General features: G+C 38.7%; 1 protein-coding gene across 1 annotated transcript; it reads right to left on the minus strand.

Annotated features, from left to right (window-relative positions):
• Nucleotides 1-710: 710 nt before the first annotated feature.
• On the minus strand, nucleotides 711-18,757 carry CRNKL1 (crooked neck pre-mRNA splicing factor 1). Its single transcript, XM_012757363.2, has 14 exons — nucleotides 18,583-18,757; nucleotides 16,768-16,920; nucleotides 15,846-15,937; nucleotides 14,863-15,021; nucleotides 14,247-14,413; nucleotides 11,583-11,761; nucleotides 9,734-9,904; nucleotides 8,576-8,767; nucleotides 7,741-7,800; nucleotides 6,919-6,999; nucleotides 5,907-6,146; nucleotides 4,139-4,240; nucleotides 3,084-3,332; nucleotides 711-938 (listed from the first exon to the last, which is right to left on the minus strand). The coding sequence occupies exons 1-14, from the start codon at nucleotides 18,631-18,633 to the stop codon at nucleotides 771-773; spliced, it is 2,064 nt and encodes a 687-aa protein (XP_012612817.1). The 5' UTR covers nucleotides 18,634-18,757; the 3' UTR covers nucleotides 711-770.
• Between the last annotated feature and the right edge of the window lie 48 nt (nucleotides 18,758-18,805).

Consider the following 18,805-nt stretch of genomic DNA (forward strand, 5'->3'; position numbering starts at 1 on the left):
AAATTTTCTTGGTAAACAAGACTGTTCAAAAATATAGTCACTGTGAATTATTTTCCAAGTAATGTTCTAAAAAGCACTTAGTATATAACTGGCCGCTATTAAGAAGGTAAGGATATTTAGAAGTTAATCCACATACATTCAATTCTATAAAGAATGAACATATTTAAGAAAGTGTTTTATTGAGCACTTATACCATTAGCCAAGCATATTCCTTTTCTAGTGTAATCTTTAAAATGAGATATCAAACTATTGGCCCATTTTATGAGTGAGGAAAGTGAAAATTAAGGTTAACTAATATAATCACTGTGGCAGAGCTGGGAACTGAACTCAAGTTTGTGTGACTTGAAAGACATGAAAAGACAGGTTTTGGATGAATGCACAAAATATCTTTAAGAAGAAGACAATCATGAGAAAACTACACCTGTAAAGTTATTGGGGAATGTAATCTGAAAACTTTAAAAAACTCAGAAGTCCACGGGTTCACCTAAATAGATGCTAAGCATTACTTTAATTACATTTCCTAATGCACAACATGGACAAACATTAGAAAAGTTTGGATTCATCAAAGAACTCCAGCAGTAGAAAATTCCTTTACTTGTATTTCCCAACCCCTACTTAACCCAAGAGCATTTTAAAAATAATTCAAAAAGTAGCTATCAAAGATTCCAATCAATTTCTTACTGGTGAAATATATAAAAACTTCAGGAGTCACAAGAGTTTCAAACTGTTAATTTATAAAAATAAAAACATTTATCGATATGACAAAAAGATCAGGATTCACTCTCATCGATGTCCTTATCTGGATCTTGCTCAGCATCCTCCTTTTCCTGTTGCTGTTTCTTCCAAAGTTTGGCCATGGCCAGCAGCTTGAGATTAGGCTGGTTGGCAGCATCTTCTGGAAAGATGTAATCAAAGTATTCTTCCCAGCCTGCATCAGACTATAGAAATAAAACAAAGAAACACATGGCTGAAATACTCACATTTCAGTTAAAGTGCAGAATTTTTACTGGAAACCTAGAGTTCAAATTCAACTTATCTTCATTTTACAAAACAACATCAAAGTCTACCACAGAAGAACAAAGGTTGGGTCTGAAAGCTTGGAAGTATTAGGTTGGTGCAAAAGTAATTGCGATTTTAGCGTTGAAATTTGCCGTTATATTGGAATACATTCTTAAATAAATGTGGTTATGTTATACATCATCTTAATGCACATTTCTTGCTTTATGCTTTTTGGTTAATGACTTATTACTTGCTGTTTATATTTATTTTAGACTATGGAAATGATGTTAGACAAAAAGCAAATTCCAGCGATTTTCTTATTTGTGTTCAAAATGGGTAGTAAAGCAGCAGAGACAAATCACAACATCAACAATGCATTTGGCCCGGGAACTGCTAACATAGTGCATTGGTAGTTCAAGAAGTTCTGCAAAGGAGACAAGAGCCTTAAAGATGAGGAGCACAGTGGCCGGCTATCAGAAGTTGACAATGACCAATTGAGAGTAATCATCAAAGCTGATCCTTACAACTACATGAGAAGTTGCCAGAGGACTCTAACATCGACTGTTCTACAGTCGTCTGGCATTTGAAGCAAATTGGAAAAGTGAAAAAGCTCAGTAAGTGGGTGCTTCATGAACTGACTGAAAATAAAAATAAATTGTTTTGAACGATCATCTCTTGTACATAACGACAGCTGGCGACGACGAACCAGCTCAGTGGTTGGACCCAGAAGCAGCTCCAAAGCACTTCCCAAAGCCAGACTTGCACCAAAAAAGGGTCATGGTCACTGTTTGGTGGTCTGCTGCCAGTCTGATCCACTACAGCTTTCTGAATCCCAGTGAAGCCATTACATCTGAGAAGTATGCTCAACAAATCACTGAGATGCACTGAAAACTACAATGCCTACAGCCAGCATTGGTCAACAGAAAGGGCCCAATTCTTCTCCATAACAATGCCCAACTGCATGTCACACAATCAACGCTTCAAAAGTAGAACGAATTGGGCTATAAAGTTTGCCACATATGCCATATTCACCTGACCTCTTGCCAACCAACTACTACTTCCTCAAGCATCTGCATACGTTTCTACAACCAACAGGATGCAGAAAATGATTTCCAAGAGTTCGCTGAATCCCGAAGCACAGATTTTTATACTACAGGAATAAACAAACTTATTTCTTGTTGGCAAAAATGTGTGGATTGTAATGGTTCGTGTTTTGATTAATAAAGATGTGTTTTGGCCTAGTTATAATGATTTAAAATTCACTGTCCACAACCGCAATTACTTTTGCACCAACCTAACAACTGTTGGACCAGTGTTGCTACAATTGTAGCTCAGAGAACTGAAAACCTGGTGGAAAAAAATTCTAAAAATCTAAGCACAGTTCCTTTTATAGTCAACCAAGATATTCAGTTGTCTCCAACTTTACTGTGCAGTCTTAGTTTAAGATTTAAAACTTTTAAAGATTTTTACTTGATATTTACCCAGTAAGCAAAAGTCATACAACCATGCATTATTATTCCAACTCCCCACCCTCACATCCTCACCTCACTTTCCAAATATTGTTCTGAACAAGCCCTGCTCTAGTTCCAGCTTCCACCATCTCTTACTTAGCTTACAAAAACAGCCTCCTGATGGATCTTCTTCCTCCAATCTAAGCCCCTTGAATCCACTTGTATGAGATGCCAACAATCTGGTTATGTCATTTTATTCATAGAAGCCTTCACTGATTCACACCAAACTCCATCCTATTGCCTACAAAGTCTTCTCTAGATTGGCTCCTATCTGAAAATTGAATTCCATTTTCCTCCATGCTTACTGCTTAATCTGGAAATATACACTTCATGTATATTTCTTAGTTCTTAGATTCAACACCACAATCCCTTTGCCAACCTGTTCCCATTCTCTACCCCTGGTTGGACCACACACTCTGCCTTGTTTTCCATAATTAGATTGCAACCATCTACTCCAGGCTGTCTGTTCCCATTCTAAGACAACACATGTTACTTAAAAGTATAAATTGCAAAGTCAGATGTGTTTCTACTCATGTGACATGAGATGAACAGCTCCAGCGGCTCAGTTCTTACCCCATCATCAGCCTGGACCTTTCTTCTCTTCTTTACTTTCTCTGGCATGAGTTTGTCTACTCTTTCCTTATCTGATACTGTTCCAAATTCTTCTTCAAAGCTTCGCCAAGATTCCAGCAGCATAAGTCTCTCTTCCTTTTCTTCACAGTTTCGCATGGTTTTGTTAGCTTCTTCATAAATCTGTCTGCATTTAGCCAAACTTCCTTCTTTCCCTGAAGACAACTCAAACTGAGCAAAACTGATCCACACCTTAAAAAAAAGTTATTATAGAACCAATTAACCATGTCACCCAGAAAATAATGTAATACTATTACTAAAGCTAACTGCTAGTTAATAACATCTGAATGTAATGTGCTCATCTCTAGTGTTCCATAGAATATAACATATTGAATATAGGCTTCAATATAATACTGAAGCAATCTGATTCTACATCCAATTAGCTGTTGATATAGTCTTAAAATCTTGAAAAATGTTTAACTTTTTTTTTTCAATCTTGTGATATCCAAGTTATTCACATGCAGTATAAAATATTGACCTGACATAAACTTAACATTCCAAAGTTCTCGGGGAGACTCATGATTTCTCTTTGAAAGCAAGAAAATTATTTATAAAACAAACACTTAAAATACATAAATAAAATATCTTCTTCAGGCCGGGCGCGGTGGCTCACGCCTGTAATCCTAGCACTCTGGGAGGCCGAGGCGGGCGGATTGCTCGAGGCTGGGAGTTCGAAACCATCCTGAGCGAGACCCCGTCTCTACTAAAAATAGAAAGAAATTAATTGACCAACTAAAAATATATATACAAAAAATTAGCCGGGCATGGTGGCGCATGCCTGTAGTCCCAGCTACTTGGGAGGCTGAGGCAGGAGGATCGCTTGAGCCCAGGAGTTTGAGGTTGCTGTGAGCTAGGCTGACGCCACGGCACTCACTCTAGCCTGGGCAACAAAAGTGAGACTCTGTCTCAAAAAAAAAAAAAAAAAAAAAAAAAAAAATATCTTCTTCAGATTGCTAATTCAAGCAAAATCAAAGACCACATACAAAAGCACAGGATACCTTGACATGTTGTGTCCGTTGAAGCAATCGTCGGTAAAGATTTCGTGTTCTTTCAGTTTCTTCTTGTTCAATTTCAAAATCAATATATGATTTCCAAAGCACCTAAGAAAGATAACTTAATAGGTCAGTCTTGATATTTACAAAGCAGCATGCCCCCACTGAAAGCATAGCTTAAATATCATTCTAACCTATGTCCAGGAACATAGAACTTTTACTGAATAATTAAAGCAGTGGTCCCCAAACTTTTTGGAACCAGGGACCAGTTTCATGGAAGACAATTTTTCCATGGATGGGGAGGAGGAGCTGCAGATGGTTTTGGGATGATTCAAGCCCATTACATTTATTGTGCAGTCAAACCCCTCTGCTAATGATAATCTGTATCTGCAACTACTCCCCAGCATCACCACCTCCGCTCCTCAGATCATCAGACAATAGATTTTCATAAGAGGCACGCAACCTAGATCCCTGGCACGCGCACTTTACAGTAGGGTTCACATTGCTATGAGAATCTAATGCCACCACTGATCTGACAGGAGGTAGAGCTTATGCAGTGATACAAGTGATGGGGAGCAGCTGTAAATATAGATGAAGCTTCACTCACTTGCCCACTGCTCACCTCCTGCTGTGCAGCCCAGTTCCTAACAGGCCACAGACCAATACTGGTCTGAGGGCTGAGGGTTAGGGACTGCAGAATTAAAGGACATATCACATGTGGATAAGATAAATAATATCAGTATTTATAAGCTGGTCAAAACTTAACTAGAATTCGAAATTATAGGAATAAGGGCCTTGGATTCAGACTTGGATTCTCTTTAAGAGTTTTTCAAATGTTTCACTTATCAAGATGAGCTGAGAAACTTGCCAAGAGTCTCTCAGGCACTCTTTCATAATCCGGCCATATGCTATTGAACTTCTAGGGAGAAAATAGGCCCAGATGAGCCAATATCTATGTTCTTACCTCCTTCTAAATTCCTTGCTATAGTTTGAGTTCAACTTAACAAGGATTCACTGAACAGGTGCCCACTTGAAGGTGCAGCCTGTTAGGGCACAAAGATGAATAAGCTGTGGCCTGGACACCTGGGAGCTGGCATTATGGTGGAGAGCTGAGGCCAACTGATATACTCAGTGATATATGCAGTCAGTGGAGCCCAAGCCATTAAATGCAGGGTCACTTAGTGCATGTCTAACAAAATGGCTGGGTGAGTTTTATGGCTCCTGTGAGATTTAAATTGGTCCTAGCTGTGGTTTGGCGCCACCTTGTGGCTCAAACTTTACTACTGAAGGCAGGCCAGGGCTTCCAGGACAGTGGCAGTAGTAATTCCAGGAACATCCTGGTTTAGCTGTTGCCCATTCCAAGCAAAACTGTGCCCAGAGAATGCAGGGATGTGCAGTCCCACTGCCAACTCCCTTGTTCTCCAGATGATATGGCCTGCCAGATGTTCCCCTGCCTGGCCTTCTCTTCCTCATCACCTTTAGCCTTCCCTATCTGAGAAAGGAAAGAAGCCAACCCCATATCTCAATTCATCCAGGGTATCATTCTGGATGTCTACTGTGCTCTGGTGTCTGACTAGGGGGCTACCTCCCCTGTCCCCCAACCCCATCCACCTTTCTATCCTATTTAATACAAACAGAAAAATCCTAATCTGAGTATAAGAGACTGTAAATTAGTTAGATCATCTTTATACTCTAAAATACCCATTTAGATGGTCATCTAAAATAAGAATAGAGAAGCACCAAAAACAAAATTATCTTCAACTTGAGTTCTCACCTCTGGCATGTCTAAGCGTGGCTGACTGATGGCTAATTCGTAGATTGCCCGAGCTCTGTCAATATCGCCAAGGATTGTCTCTAATTCTGCAAATTTAATCCATGAAGTACAATTTTCAGGTCCAAATTCCAAGAACTTTTCATAAAGCTTCCGACATCTGTCAAATTCTCGAAGCTGTAGCTCCAATTCTATGTAAACTTTAAATAACTTGTTCTTTGGACATTTGCCTATGGAAGTCCCCTAGAAAATAAAATGGCCAGACCACTGTGATACCTTAGTGGGTTCAACTTGTGCATAGTCACTGCACTGTTCTAGAGGCTGTTCTTTGCTGAGGAAGAACCTTGTGGAGTCAACATGCCAAGCCATTCTTTCCCTCTGTGTTGTCACACTGTTCACACTGGTTCTTGACAAAAGGCCAAAAGAAATCCCTCAAATTCATTCATCAAAAGGCAGTGTTCCAGAATTGTTTGGACAACTATTATGGATTCTAAAGTTTCTCAGGCTCTTCCAGGGAATATGGATGTCAGATATATAGAACTTCCTATAAATAAAAAGGTAATCAAAGAATGAAACCTGCTTTGTTGCACACAGCCAGGGTGACAGTAGCTTATCTGAAGGATCAATAATTGCCTTTAAATACAAAATTTAGTCTTATTAATAAATTTTAGAACAATTATTAAAAAACCAGTGCATTTAATACACCAAAAATTTGCTGGGATCAGACTACTAATTCTAGTCTGAGGAAAGACCTAATAACAGATACCTGGAGAAGTTTCCAATGTTGAAATAGAATGTTCATTTGTTCTTATTTCATTGTGCTGAAATACCAATAACTTAGGCATTGTTATCCAGTGTTTTCTCAAAGGGGATGTGTTTTCTAACATGTTCCAGGCTATAAAAGCATACTATTTCTGTTGCTTTTTTAGTAGGAATTATACAACTTGTCAGCACTAAGATTTTAATTTCCTTCTCATGAAACTTAATGAGGCATCTTGATCCTTTCTTTACTTACCAAAGCTCTTCTGGCAAGTGATAAATTTTTCTGTCTTATTTCAAATTGCGCATATAGTATCCACATTTTGGCAAATGTGAACTAGAAAATAAAAGCATAAAAATATCTAGCTTAAGAGACTCACTTAAATTGAATTGAATTAAACTAAATTTAAATTAACCAAAAGCCACTGGTAATTAGATTTTCCTAAAACTTCAGAGTGAGATGTATTTTGTTTATTTACACACAAAGATGACTATATTTTGCAACAGTTAAAAACAAACATACCATGATCTAGATACTTTATTGTACTTCATGACACTGTAGCCTCTACTTAGAATAGGCTTTGTTTTGTAGGCATGCTGGTAAGGGGGCAGAACATCCTACCTCTATCCTAAAAGATAACTTGGTCAACATTTCTACAGCAGGAAACATAATTTGTTTCTTTTGCTGGGAAATATGCAGAGAGAACATCTCAACCATCTATAGAGAGACACATTCACCATGCATGCATTCAGTGTTAAGAAGAAACTCCTCTATCTCCCACACATACTGTAAGCTCTCTGCATGTATATTTTTCTCCTTCCACTCAGGCTATTAAAATTAAGTAGCCTGATCTGAATTTCTGTCTTATTCATTTGTCACTCAATGCAGGTTGTCCTCTGACCTAGATCGTAAACTGTTTTCAGGGGTAAGGAGCATATCTCATTCTTATTTGTGTTTTCCACGGTGCCTAGCACAGGAAAATAGTAAATCAACAAATACTACTGCACTGAATTATTTCACAAGTAACAGAAGAGGATTTTGACCTGTTTGGAACTGAACGCTTTAGAGCAAACTTACCTTTTTGTGAGGAATTAGTTCCAAAGAGGCTTGATACACTTGTCTTGTCCTCTCAGGATCCTATATTAGGATAAGAAATTTTCAGAAAATATTGAAGTCTGTTGCTAATGCTAATTTTACTAGTTACTAATTTTACTAATACTAGTAAAAATGTACACCCCCAACATTGAATATGTTTTCACATGTTGCTATTTTCAAATCTTGATTTCATTTATGATCAAAAGTATGAACTACCGTTGGCCATCAAACTATGATTTAAGAATCACCAACAATATAGCCATCAAACTCCGAGTGCTTCTTTGTGTAACAGAAAGGCTTTTTTGCCTGATAGCAGAAAGAAACAAAGATGTTTTATAGTCTCAGATACAACAGCAAAAAGTTAATTTTCTCCTGTATGTACGACCTAGCTATGATCCTTATTTATGAGAAAACCCAGGAAACTATATATAACTATAGTAAAGGCTGGTTCATTGTTCCCTTTCAAGTTCTAAGTGATATCCTGTTGTGCCTCACAGTTTAAAAAACAATTCAAAACAAACAAAAAGCTACCTCACATGTGACCACAGCAGGCACAGGGAGTTTAAAATTTTGCAGAGAGAATATATATATTCTCTCTGTATGGCTAAGCATGTAATAATTTAAAACTAAGTTTCTTTGTTTCAAAGATGATAAATACCAGTTACTGTATGGCTAAGCATGGGTCTATAATAATTTAAAACTAAATGTTCTTGTTTCAGGATTGTACATTCCAGTTACTACCCATGATAGGTAGGCTGTGGGTACAGGGGTGAGGAAACCACTAACATCTGACACATAATTACATTTTTTTTTTTACCTTTGCCTCCAATTCTTCATAGAGTGCATAGTTGACCCAAAGATAAATGTAGCGTTTCCAGTGCCTCTTCTCCTGAATGGGTGGGACGTTGGCGATGGCTCTTTCATAGACTTCTCGCACCGTTTCAGCCTCTGCATCACTTTCCACCAAGCGCAAGTAATCAAACCATGCATCATAATTGTGCGGATTAGCCTAGAAAGACAACCAGCTTAATAAATACACACAAAACCAAGAACTGCACTTGCTAGGCTATGTGAGCTGGAAAATGGTGCCAGACTGACTTTCTATAATTTAGCAATTTTTTTTCCTAAATTTTACCACATTCTCTCATTTTAAAAACACCATTCCTAAGAATGTGTAAATGGAAAAGGAAAAAGAATACAGAGGACAGATATTGGCCAGGTGTCCCACGGCAAGGCTCCCTTCATCTACAGCTATCATTCCCAAGATACTCAATCATTAGACACATATTCTTACAAATGCATGTTTATGTATGTAACTACTTATGCCTAAAATAAAATTTCAATGAAATTATATCATGACTCACAATTGTGAAACTTGCATTTACAATTAATAATTTATCCTGAACATACCTTGCTATCCTACCATCTCATTTAACACCAGACTTAGTCCTTCGCTTAGAGCTATCTTAATCTGACTAAGCAAAAGTATTTTTAAATACACAGCAGAATAGTAAAGGAAAATGCTACTGTGTCTGAATTGAAATCAAAATAGTACATTACAGATAGAGATGAGAATGGAACCCTACGTACTATACATCTTTCATTCAGGCAGTTAAGCTAAAAGGTGATGTACAAAACAGGTTTTTGGATCAATCTGACTCTTCCACATTCTTTGAAAAATGAGCTCAGATAGAGTCCACATTTCTTTTGTTCAAGTTCTACATACACAATCAGCAGTCAACAAAATGACTTTCAGCATGTGAGTGGCAGAGCGACTAAGGTGTTGTTTATTTGCCTTTTCTACCAGCCACACTGATTCCCACTCATCTGAAACAGCCACCAATTTACTATAGACACACCATCACAGGAGTGATCACTGGTAGCCAAAACTTGGTGCTATTCATTTGATAGTAGGTAGTGTTGATTAGCACATCTTATTACACCTGCACCGCTCACCATCTCCACCAGCACTCACCTTCACTTCTTCTTCATACTGGAATCTCCGTTTGCTCACGATGATATCTTCAATACCCCGCCTATCACCAAACTTCTTCTCAAAGATGGTATAATTTTTAAAGAGTTCTTGGGCCTCTTGTTTTGAAATTCTATCCAGGGCATACTTGTAAATTACTCGTACCCTTTCAAACTAAAAGCAGACAGGATGATTACTTTCTAGAACACAGTATTCTCACACTACTCACAACTTGGAGAGTAACTGTGACACAAAATATTACTTATATGATAGATTTTGACAAGGCCTTATAATGTCCAAAATAAGACTTTTTTTCTCTCTTTTGTTGAAGGTATTTCTGTCAGGAGGGATACTCTTGTTTGAGCTACACATTTAATATTGTCTACCTAAAGTTGTCAGTTGGGTGTCCACTGCCCCTCTCAAGCTAACCAGGTACCAAACTGAACTTCTGTTTTCTCCCCACCAAACCTGAGTCTTTCCCAGTTTCCCAATCTCAGTAGGCAACACCACCAGTTACATACTTGCATAAGCCAAAAACCCCAGGAGTCCTTCTGGACTCCTCTCCTTTGCTCATTTCATGTTCCCTCCTACAACAAGCCCTGCCATACCTACCTCTTCCACACAGGCCTTTACTTCTCCCCAGGACCCCTGTCATTAAGCTCCATTTCTTACCAGAACCATTTCAAAACTCTCTCCACTGGTCTCCCCAGTTCCACTTTTGGCACCCTCCCCCGCATACATTCTCCATGAATTAGCCAGAGGTTCTCTTTAAAATGTAAATCATATCCAATCACCCTCCTGCTTAAAACCCTTTGATGCTTCCCATTGGTCTTGGAACGGAAGCTGAACTCCCCACCATGACCTGTGCACGCCTTTGTACAAGATGTGTACCCTTACCTTATCCAAAATGCTTGGGACAAGAATGTTTCAGATTTCTGATTTTTTTGTAGATTTGGATTTTGGAGCACTATGGATTTCATATTTTCAGATTAGAAAGGATCAACCAATATTTGGATAGATCTCAGCCTATCTCTTTTAATTCTGTATTATTAGAACTATTTTAAGGAATTATTTTCCATATATACTAGGAAAGAAAAGAACTGATTTATTTGTGGGGCAATCTCTGTTTTCATTCTAAATTCTATTCTCTGCTCTGAGGGCTTCTGGCTTTTTGTTTCCCAAGTGTATTACCTGTAAGGCCCTTTAATCAGGATGCCAAATGACTAACTCTCAGTATATAGACATTCAGATTTAAAGGCCGGATTCTCAAAGAACAACAAAATTAAGGCAGTTATAATACAATCTACAGTCACTCAGCTCCCAATCTTTAGCTTTTCTACCAACTGTATGCTGTTTTCTATAAGAAACTGCATTTCAAGGCCGGGCGCTGTGGCTCACGCCTGTAATCCTAGCTCTTGGGAGGCCGAGGCGGGCGGATTGCTCAAGGTCAGGAGTTCAAAACCAGCCTGAGCAAGAGTGAGACCCCGTCTCTACTATAAATAGAAAGAAATTAATTGGCCAACTGATATATATATAAAAAATTAGCCGGGCATGGTGGCGCATGCCTGTAGTCCCAGCTACTTGGGAGGCTGAGGCAGAAGGATCACTCAACCCCAGGAGTTTGAGGTTGCTGTGAGCTAGGCTGACGCCATGACACTCACTCTAGCCTGGGCAACAAAGTGAGACTCTGTCTCAAAAAAAAAAAAAAGAAAAAAAAAAAAAGAAACTGCATTTCTGTATTTTGAAAACATCTTTTCCAAGGATAAGAAGAAAAAATGGAAATGAACTCCTTGCACACAAGATAATCTTTCCTAAGTTACTTTGCAATGTAATCAAGTTCTAGTATACTTACTTCTTTCTGATTTTCTTCAAATTTGGCAAAGGCAACATAAAGGTGTTCGTCCATATGTTCATCTCCAAAGAATTCGACAGCTCTCTCATATACTTTCCGTGCATGAGCAAAATAAGCATGTTTTTCTTCGAAGCGTGCATACTTGATCCAGTTCTTAACATCAGGGTGTACAAGGACAAGTGCAGGGGAATTAAGGAAATGCTAGGCACAATAGCACATCTCGGAAAAAAAGAATAAACACCATAACCATGCCAAACCCCCAAAACCCCAACAATCCAAAATATAACTGCAGGGTGGATAAAACATACAACGGTGTAGAACTACTGTGGCTGCTGTGAGGGCACAGCTCTGTTTTTTTCACCTCTATCTTCCTCCAGGGCTTAATAAAGATTTTAGTAATGGGTACAAGGATGAGTTTGGACTCAAAGAAAAATCTTGACCCTGCTTACTAGCCATGTGATCTTGGACAAGTCACTGAAATGATCTAAGTCTCAGTTGTTTCTGGCCAAAAGAATGTGGTCAACAAATGGTGCCTATTATATTATGTGCTCAATTACATTAATACTTGAACTAATGATTAAGGAAAAAAACAACACATGCCGTAAAAAGAAACTGCTAACTAGAGCCCAAAGAGAAAGTTCTGAATTGCCATTCTATCTCTTAACAGGATGTATCTATTTTTAATCTAACTTCCTTGAAAAAAATCATTAATTTCCAATGTAGTAATACATTCAAATATGGCGAAGACATTAAGAGCATTGGTTCTGAAGCTGCTCTACTAGGTTCACATCCCACCTCCATCACTACCTGTGAGACCCCAGTCAAGCTATTTAAATCTCTCATGCCTCAGTTTCTTCATCTGCACAATGGAGTAGTTCCTACCCATTGCAGGGTTGTCATGAAGATTAAATGACAATATTTGTAAAGTGCTTAGAACAATGCCTGGTACATAGCGAGTGCTATAAAAGCTACTGCTAAACTAATGACACTAAAATGAGTAGAGGTAATTAAGATCTTAGCATAATAAAGTTGATTCTCATCATCGGCAGTAGCTATGTTCTATAAAACCACTATGAACACTTAATTATTGAATACTGAACCATTGTTCCTAGGGACAATGTGTACACGGCACATACGTCACATTGGTTATAATCTCAAGTCCTAAAACAACCCATCCTGGCAGATTCCATTTTCTTTATTTCACAAGAGAAAAAGTGGTTCAAAAGCATTAAGTGACAAGCTGAGGCCACCCCACAAACAGGTGCCAGAGTGAGGATTCAAACTCCATCCAACTGGCCCCCGAGCTGGAGCTCTCTGCACTACACAGCACTGGCTCCCCCCATCTCTACCATCTAAGCATGGCTACATGAGGCCGAGACGAGGAGGATCTCCACATTCATGGGTTCTGCATTCATGAGAACATGCACACAGGGCGACCCAAATTTTTCACTGCTCTGCGCATGTCCACAAACGACTGTGAAAGTACTATATGATAATTAGTTTGGGGAGTTACAAATACATTTCAGAAAGTATGCTAACTTCCAAACATGGAATCTGTGAATGATGAGGACTCAACTGTACCTCAATTTCTAAAAGTGCTTTCACATGTATCACCTAATCTTCACAATCAGACCAACAGAGGTATGTTTATCCTTATTTTTAAAGAGAGGACACCAATGCTGAAAGGAGTTAAATGACTCACCACAAAGCTAATAACCAGTAAACCTTTGAAATCCAGTAATGGTACTAATGACCAACATAAATCTTAGAAAACAGAACTGGTTATAGCAGGCAGGACCTTAGTATGGTAAGCCTTCCATATTCATGGGTTCCACATCTGTGTATCAACCAACCACAGATGGAAAATATTTGGAAAAAAAACCCTGCTCCTGTACTGAACACGTGCATACTTTGTGTCATTATTCCCCAAACAACACAGTATAATAACTGTTTATATAACATTTACATTATATTAGGGTTTTGGTATTTTTCTAGTGACAGGGTCTCACTCACCCAGGCTATACTGAAGTGGCACGATCACACCTCAATATAACCTTGAATTCCTGGGCCCAAACCATCCTCCTACCTCAGCGTCCCAAGTAGTTAGGACTACTGGTATGTGCCACCACACCCAGTTAATTTAAAAAAATTTTTTTTGAGAGAGGGAGGTCTATGTTGCCCAGATGGTCTTGAACTCCTGGGCTCAAGTGATCCTCCCACTTCAGCTTCCCAAAGTACTGGGATTACAGGCACAAGCCACCATGCCCAGCCCCTGCATTTGTATTATAAGTAATCTAGAGATGATTTAAAGCATATGGAAGGATGTGTAAAGGTTATAGGCAAATACTATACCATTTCATATTAAGGACTCAGATTTTGGTATCCGCTCAAGGTCCAGGAACCAATCCCCCATGGGTATCATTTCATAGCATTAGTGCTAAGCTACAATTAAACCCAAAGTTTCACTAGAAAAGACTCAAACAATTACCCAGACCACAAACTTTCAATTTGACCAATCTACACCCCTAGAAAATATATGAGGCTGATGAAACCTGCATTCTTGACTTCTAGCCTGACATTAATGACTACACATCCTGACCATCTCTAAGGGAGGAGCAGCCCCAGGACAATAATGACACTACTCAGATCTCATCCAAAGGATATATCGTTCATAAATGGTGCGAGCCCGATCCACCTCTTTGTATCTCAGCTCAAAGTTGATGTAGGAGTGCCAGGCTTGTTCCTCGGGCTGCCATTCCATCCAGCGCTCAAACACCTGCCGGGCACCAGCAATGTTTCCCAACATCTCCTCCATATATGTGTACTTGTACCTTTAACAAAATCATCCAAAATCTGTTGTGGTCAAAATGACTTAGGGAAAAAATGATCTTTGGCAATTTCTAGTCTTCCATTGTTGAATGGGAAGATTATTTAAGGTTTTAGCTTTCCTAAAGGCTAAATCAAACATGATTTCTCATTGAAATATAAATCTAAAAAAGGATGTACCATTGGAAAAAAGGCTTTTTCCTTTAAAAATTGCCTAGTTTGACAAGTTCTTTATGCATAAAAAACTGCCAAGTTTTAAAACTTTGGTTACATATCCATTAAACTTTGTAATTATGACTTAATAGATTATAGGACATTAAAAGGCAGTAAGAACATGTTTAAAGAAAAAGTAGGATGTAAAATTATATATGATTATAACCACATAAATAACATACACAAATATGTGGAATTTTTCTAGTTTACAAAAGGCTGTTTTGTTGAATCAGAAACTTACCAGAACTGGTTGACGCGTGGCAGAGTTGTTATGGCCCGGTCCCAGATATTTCGGGCATGGTTGACCTGACGATTCTTCATTTCCATTTCTGCATATTTCAGCCACAGCGTAATATTTCGATAGTCTACATCTAAAGCACGCTCGTATATGGATCGAGCCCTTAGAAGCAAGATTAGAGGGTATCAAAAGTAGTACATACAACACAGGTAGAAGTTATTTCAAACTATCTGCAGTGCCCTCCTATTTTAATGGTGTTTACCATGAGCCAGGTCTGAGCTTAAAAAAACAGAAAAGATATGATGTTCTCAAGTAACTTACAAAGTCTTATAGAAAGATAGTCTTGCTTGTAATTATAATGCAATGTGATACATGTTATAGTCAAGATCTGTATAGGTAGCAGAGAGAAAGAAATGAAGATGTTTGATGGAAAAGGCTAAGTAATAGGTAATTCCAGAATTGAGAACTTGAGGAAAGTTCCAGTTTACAAGGATGGTAAAGGTTAGTGCAGAGAGGTGCTCATTCCAGGCAGAGAGAACAGTCAAGCATCATGGTAAGGAGACACAATGTGTCCACAGAGTGGCAAGTTGGGGGAGGAGGGATGGGAGAGAATGCAGAAAAGCTGGACAACAGGAACGGCCAGGTCACAATTTTTATCTTGGGGGCCACTGGTTTTTGGCTTAACACTTTTATTTTTTTAAAACCTCCATATACAAAAAGCAGACAAAACTGTGTCTCTCTAGCTACAGAATGTATGCTGGTGGAAAGACCCATTTGTAGAGCCTCCTCTTGCCACTCACCCCACGACTATTCTACCACAGTGCCCCTGAGGCCCCTCAAAGGAACCCTGAGGTTCCATGAAACAAAAGTTGAAAATTACTACCAGAGGCATACTCTTTTACTTGTGCTTTAACTTTTTATATATTTTTTGCATCTATTAACTTAAAAGATCTTTATATACAAAATTACATTCTCAGAAATTTTACCTTTGAATCTCCTTTAGACTTTCTTCCCATTGTGCGTATTTTATCCAGTTACTAATCACAGTCCTGTTTTTTCTTATGTTATCTTCAAAAGTCTGGAAGAAGGCAAAAGGGGTCAAATTAAAGGTAAACTGACCAAAAATGACACCATCCTTTGCTTAGTAAAAGTCCTGTACTAAAAAGGTTATTCATTTTGTTCTTATGTAAGGGAAATTATATACTGGAATCCTTGAGGATTAAGAAACCCACTGCAAAAGGTCACAATCACAGGGGTTTCTTTAAAGTCTTACAAGTAAATAAGGAGTAAACTTAGATACAAAGAATTATAGAATTGTTGACATTTTCTCCTATGACAACTGACACATTATTATACTCTATACTTACTCCTAAATAAAAAAGCATTTTTGAATATTACCTTTAAGTCCTTTGGGTAATTCTCAGAATTTCATACATAACTTATTGAGAAAAACAAATGAGTAGATAAACAGGTTGTGGTTTAAAATAATCCCACATTCTAGAGAAAGGCAGTCAAATCAGATCCCAAAGTCTCATAGTTCTTTCCCAGATCTCAACTCCTAGCACAGAAGGCAGCACAGACAGAAGTACATAATGCAGCCTTGCTAAGTACACCCTTCTGCTGGTTGTCAGTTGTTCCACCTGTTAAACTTCCACTGTTTATTTGATTTAGCACCAAAAATAATGTCACTGGTGGATTCATTTTATTTATACTTTAAACAGACAACTCATGGCATATTTTATATAGTTAAACAAAATGAAGGCATCTGGTAACCAGAAGTAAATTATTCACATGGCTAGCAACACCAATCTGGTCTTATCTTATAGACTCTAATTCATGAGAACTTTTCAAACTCTGACCTATACATTTTTAACAATTAATAAACCAAAAGATACCACACTGACTGACCTTCCTTTTCCTTAGTTTGTAATCATTTAATTCTTCTTCATCTGTGATCTTCTGTTGAGGTGGAGGTGGAAGAAGCTCAAGTTCTCTTTCTTTAGCTTCTCTTAAGAGTTGTTCAGCAGTTATCTGTACTTCAGCTGGGGCTTTATTTTTCACCTTTTAAGAAGGAAGGCATTTTTAATTTTGGTAGATGCTCTTCACATAAGGTTTAATAAACAAACATACATTTTTTAGAATGTGAACTTCATAAGAATTAACATAAGATGTGCTCTTTGTATGACATGGTCCCATTTCTCTGTGAGACTGAATAGAAAAAAAATATTATGTTTTCTATATTATACATAGCCATAGATATTGCTATTACAAAGCCATAGATAATATGGCTATTACAAAGCCATAGATAAAAGTCTGAAGAGGAAAAAGTGGCAAAAATAATACCAAGTTTTCCCTTTTAGATGAGAATAATGATAAACTTTGAGGCTGTCTCGGCAAAATTCCCACTAAAAGTTTTTCTTTATCAAGATGTGTGCCACATTTTATCTAGCATTACAATCTTGATTTACAGAATTTTTAAACTTGTTTTAATGCCCTTGGTGGTTGATTTGGTTTGGTTTTTCACAGTACTTCAAGTCAAAGACAATATTCAATAAATTCCAATCATTAGACTATAAGCTTCTTGACCTCTTAGATCTGCACCGTCCAACACAGTAACTATAAGTCACATGTGGTGAATCCAAATTGACATGGCTGTAATACACAGTGATTTTGAAGTATGAAAAAAAGAAAAAATTACCTCATTAAACTTTTGTATATTGCTTACATGTTGAAATGATATTTTGGATACATTGTGTTAAATAAAATATATTATTAATGTCACCTGTTTTGTGTTTTACTTTATTTTTATTTTTAATACAGCTATAAGAAAATTTAAATTACATATGTGGCTCATTTCATATTTCTGTGGGACCAGTGATGCCCAATAAGTTTATGGAAATGAATGATAAGAAATGTTATTTAATGTCACACATGGAGTAATGACGATATGCCAATAGCTCATGTTCAGTAAGCACTTAAGCGCCAGACACTGTGCTACCTATTTTATATGCATCGGCTCTGGGAGTTATCCAAATAGATATGTAAAGGTCAAGCTCAAGAGAGCCATCTGGGCTGGAAAAATAGACTGGAGAAAAGGTATCTGTAAATGCTCAGGACAAAGCCTGACACATATAAGCACTTGGTAAGTATCAGCTATCAATAGAAATATCAGATAATAAAACTATTGTTTAATTAAATCATGCCACTGCACAACTCCTGTCATCTACTCTCATTCCCTCCCCTATCAGCCAGCCCTCAAGACTCAGCTTAAATATCACTTCCTCAGCAAAATTACCTCTGAAGACCCTCTCTCACCACCCACCCCCATTCTTGCCCACAGCATATTCTTCTTTGCCTTGGAAATACCTAGCAAGGTTGTCATACACTTACTCCCATTTCGAGTCCTGCTCGTCGCCCGCATTAGAGCGTAGTTCCCAAGTGCCTAGCGCAGTGCCAGGCTCAGTAACTCTTAGCTGAAAAGACCCCACTCCACCCCCTGCAAAATCACTTCCCCAGAATGATCGCGACGCCACCGCGGGTCATACTCTGGGATGACAAAAGCCCGTGCCCGACCACCACCGGCAGATCCTTCCTTTCCTTCTCCCACTCGGCCTCGCACTGAGTGAGCCTTCTCCCGGGACAACACTCTCTCCCGCCCCAGGCACCACGGCGGCTGCGGCTGGGCGAAACCCCTCTCCGAGGCCCCCTCCTGCTATCGCCTACCTTGGCCACTTTGGGAATCCGCTGTTTCCCGGCCGCAGTGGAGGCCGCCATGGCTGCAGCAGCGGACCTCGGGAGACTCGCCGCCCACCCTCACCCCCCGAAACCGGCTGTGTGGCTTCCCCAACACCACAAAGGTTTCCGACAACAGGAGGGACCCGGAACCGGAAGCGGAACTAGCTAGATTGGCTTTTGACCTCACGCACGCGCCGTGACGGAGGCAGCG

Source organism: Microcebus murinus, chromosome 16 (assembly GCF_040939455.1).
Source record: "Microcebus murinus isolate Inina chromosome 16, M.murinus_Inina_mat1.0, whole genome shotgun sequence".
Taxonomy (NCBI): Eukaryota; Metazoa; Chordata; class Mammalia; order Primates; family Cheirogaleidae; genus Microcebus; species Microcebus murinus.

What these genes read in the sequence shown, in the direction of transcription:
- CRNKL1 (XM_012757363.2), bottom strand. Translation starts at nt 18,633, where the DNA reads ATGGCGGCCTCCACTGCGGCCGGGAAACAGCGGATTCCCAAAGTGGCC. An exon ending in TTGAAGAAAATCAGAAAGAA is followed by an intron (nt 9,905 to 11,582) that starts GTAAGTATACTA and finishes GTCTGCTTTTAG; the next exon opens with TTTGAAAGGGTACGAGTAAT. An exon ending in AGTATGAAGAAGAAGTGAAG is followed by an intron (nt 8,768 to 9,733) that starts GTGAGTGCTGGT and finishes TTGTCTTTCTAG; the next exon opens with GCTAATCCGCACAATTATGA.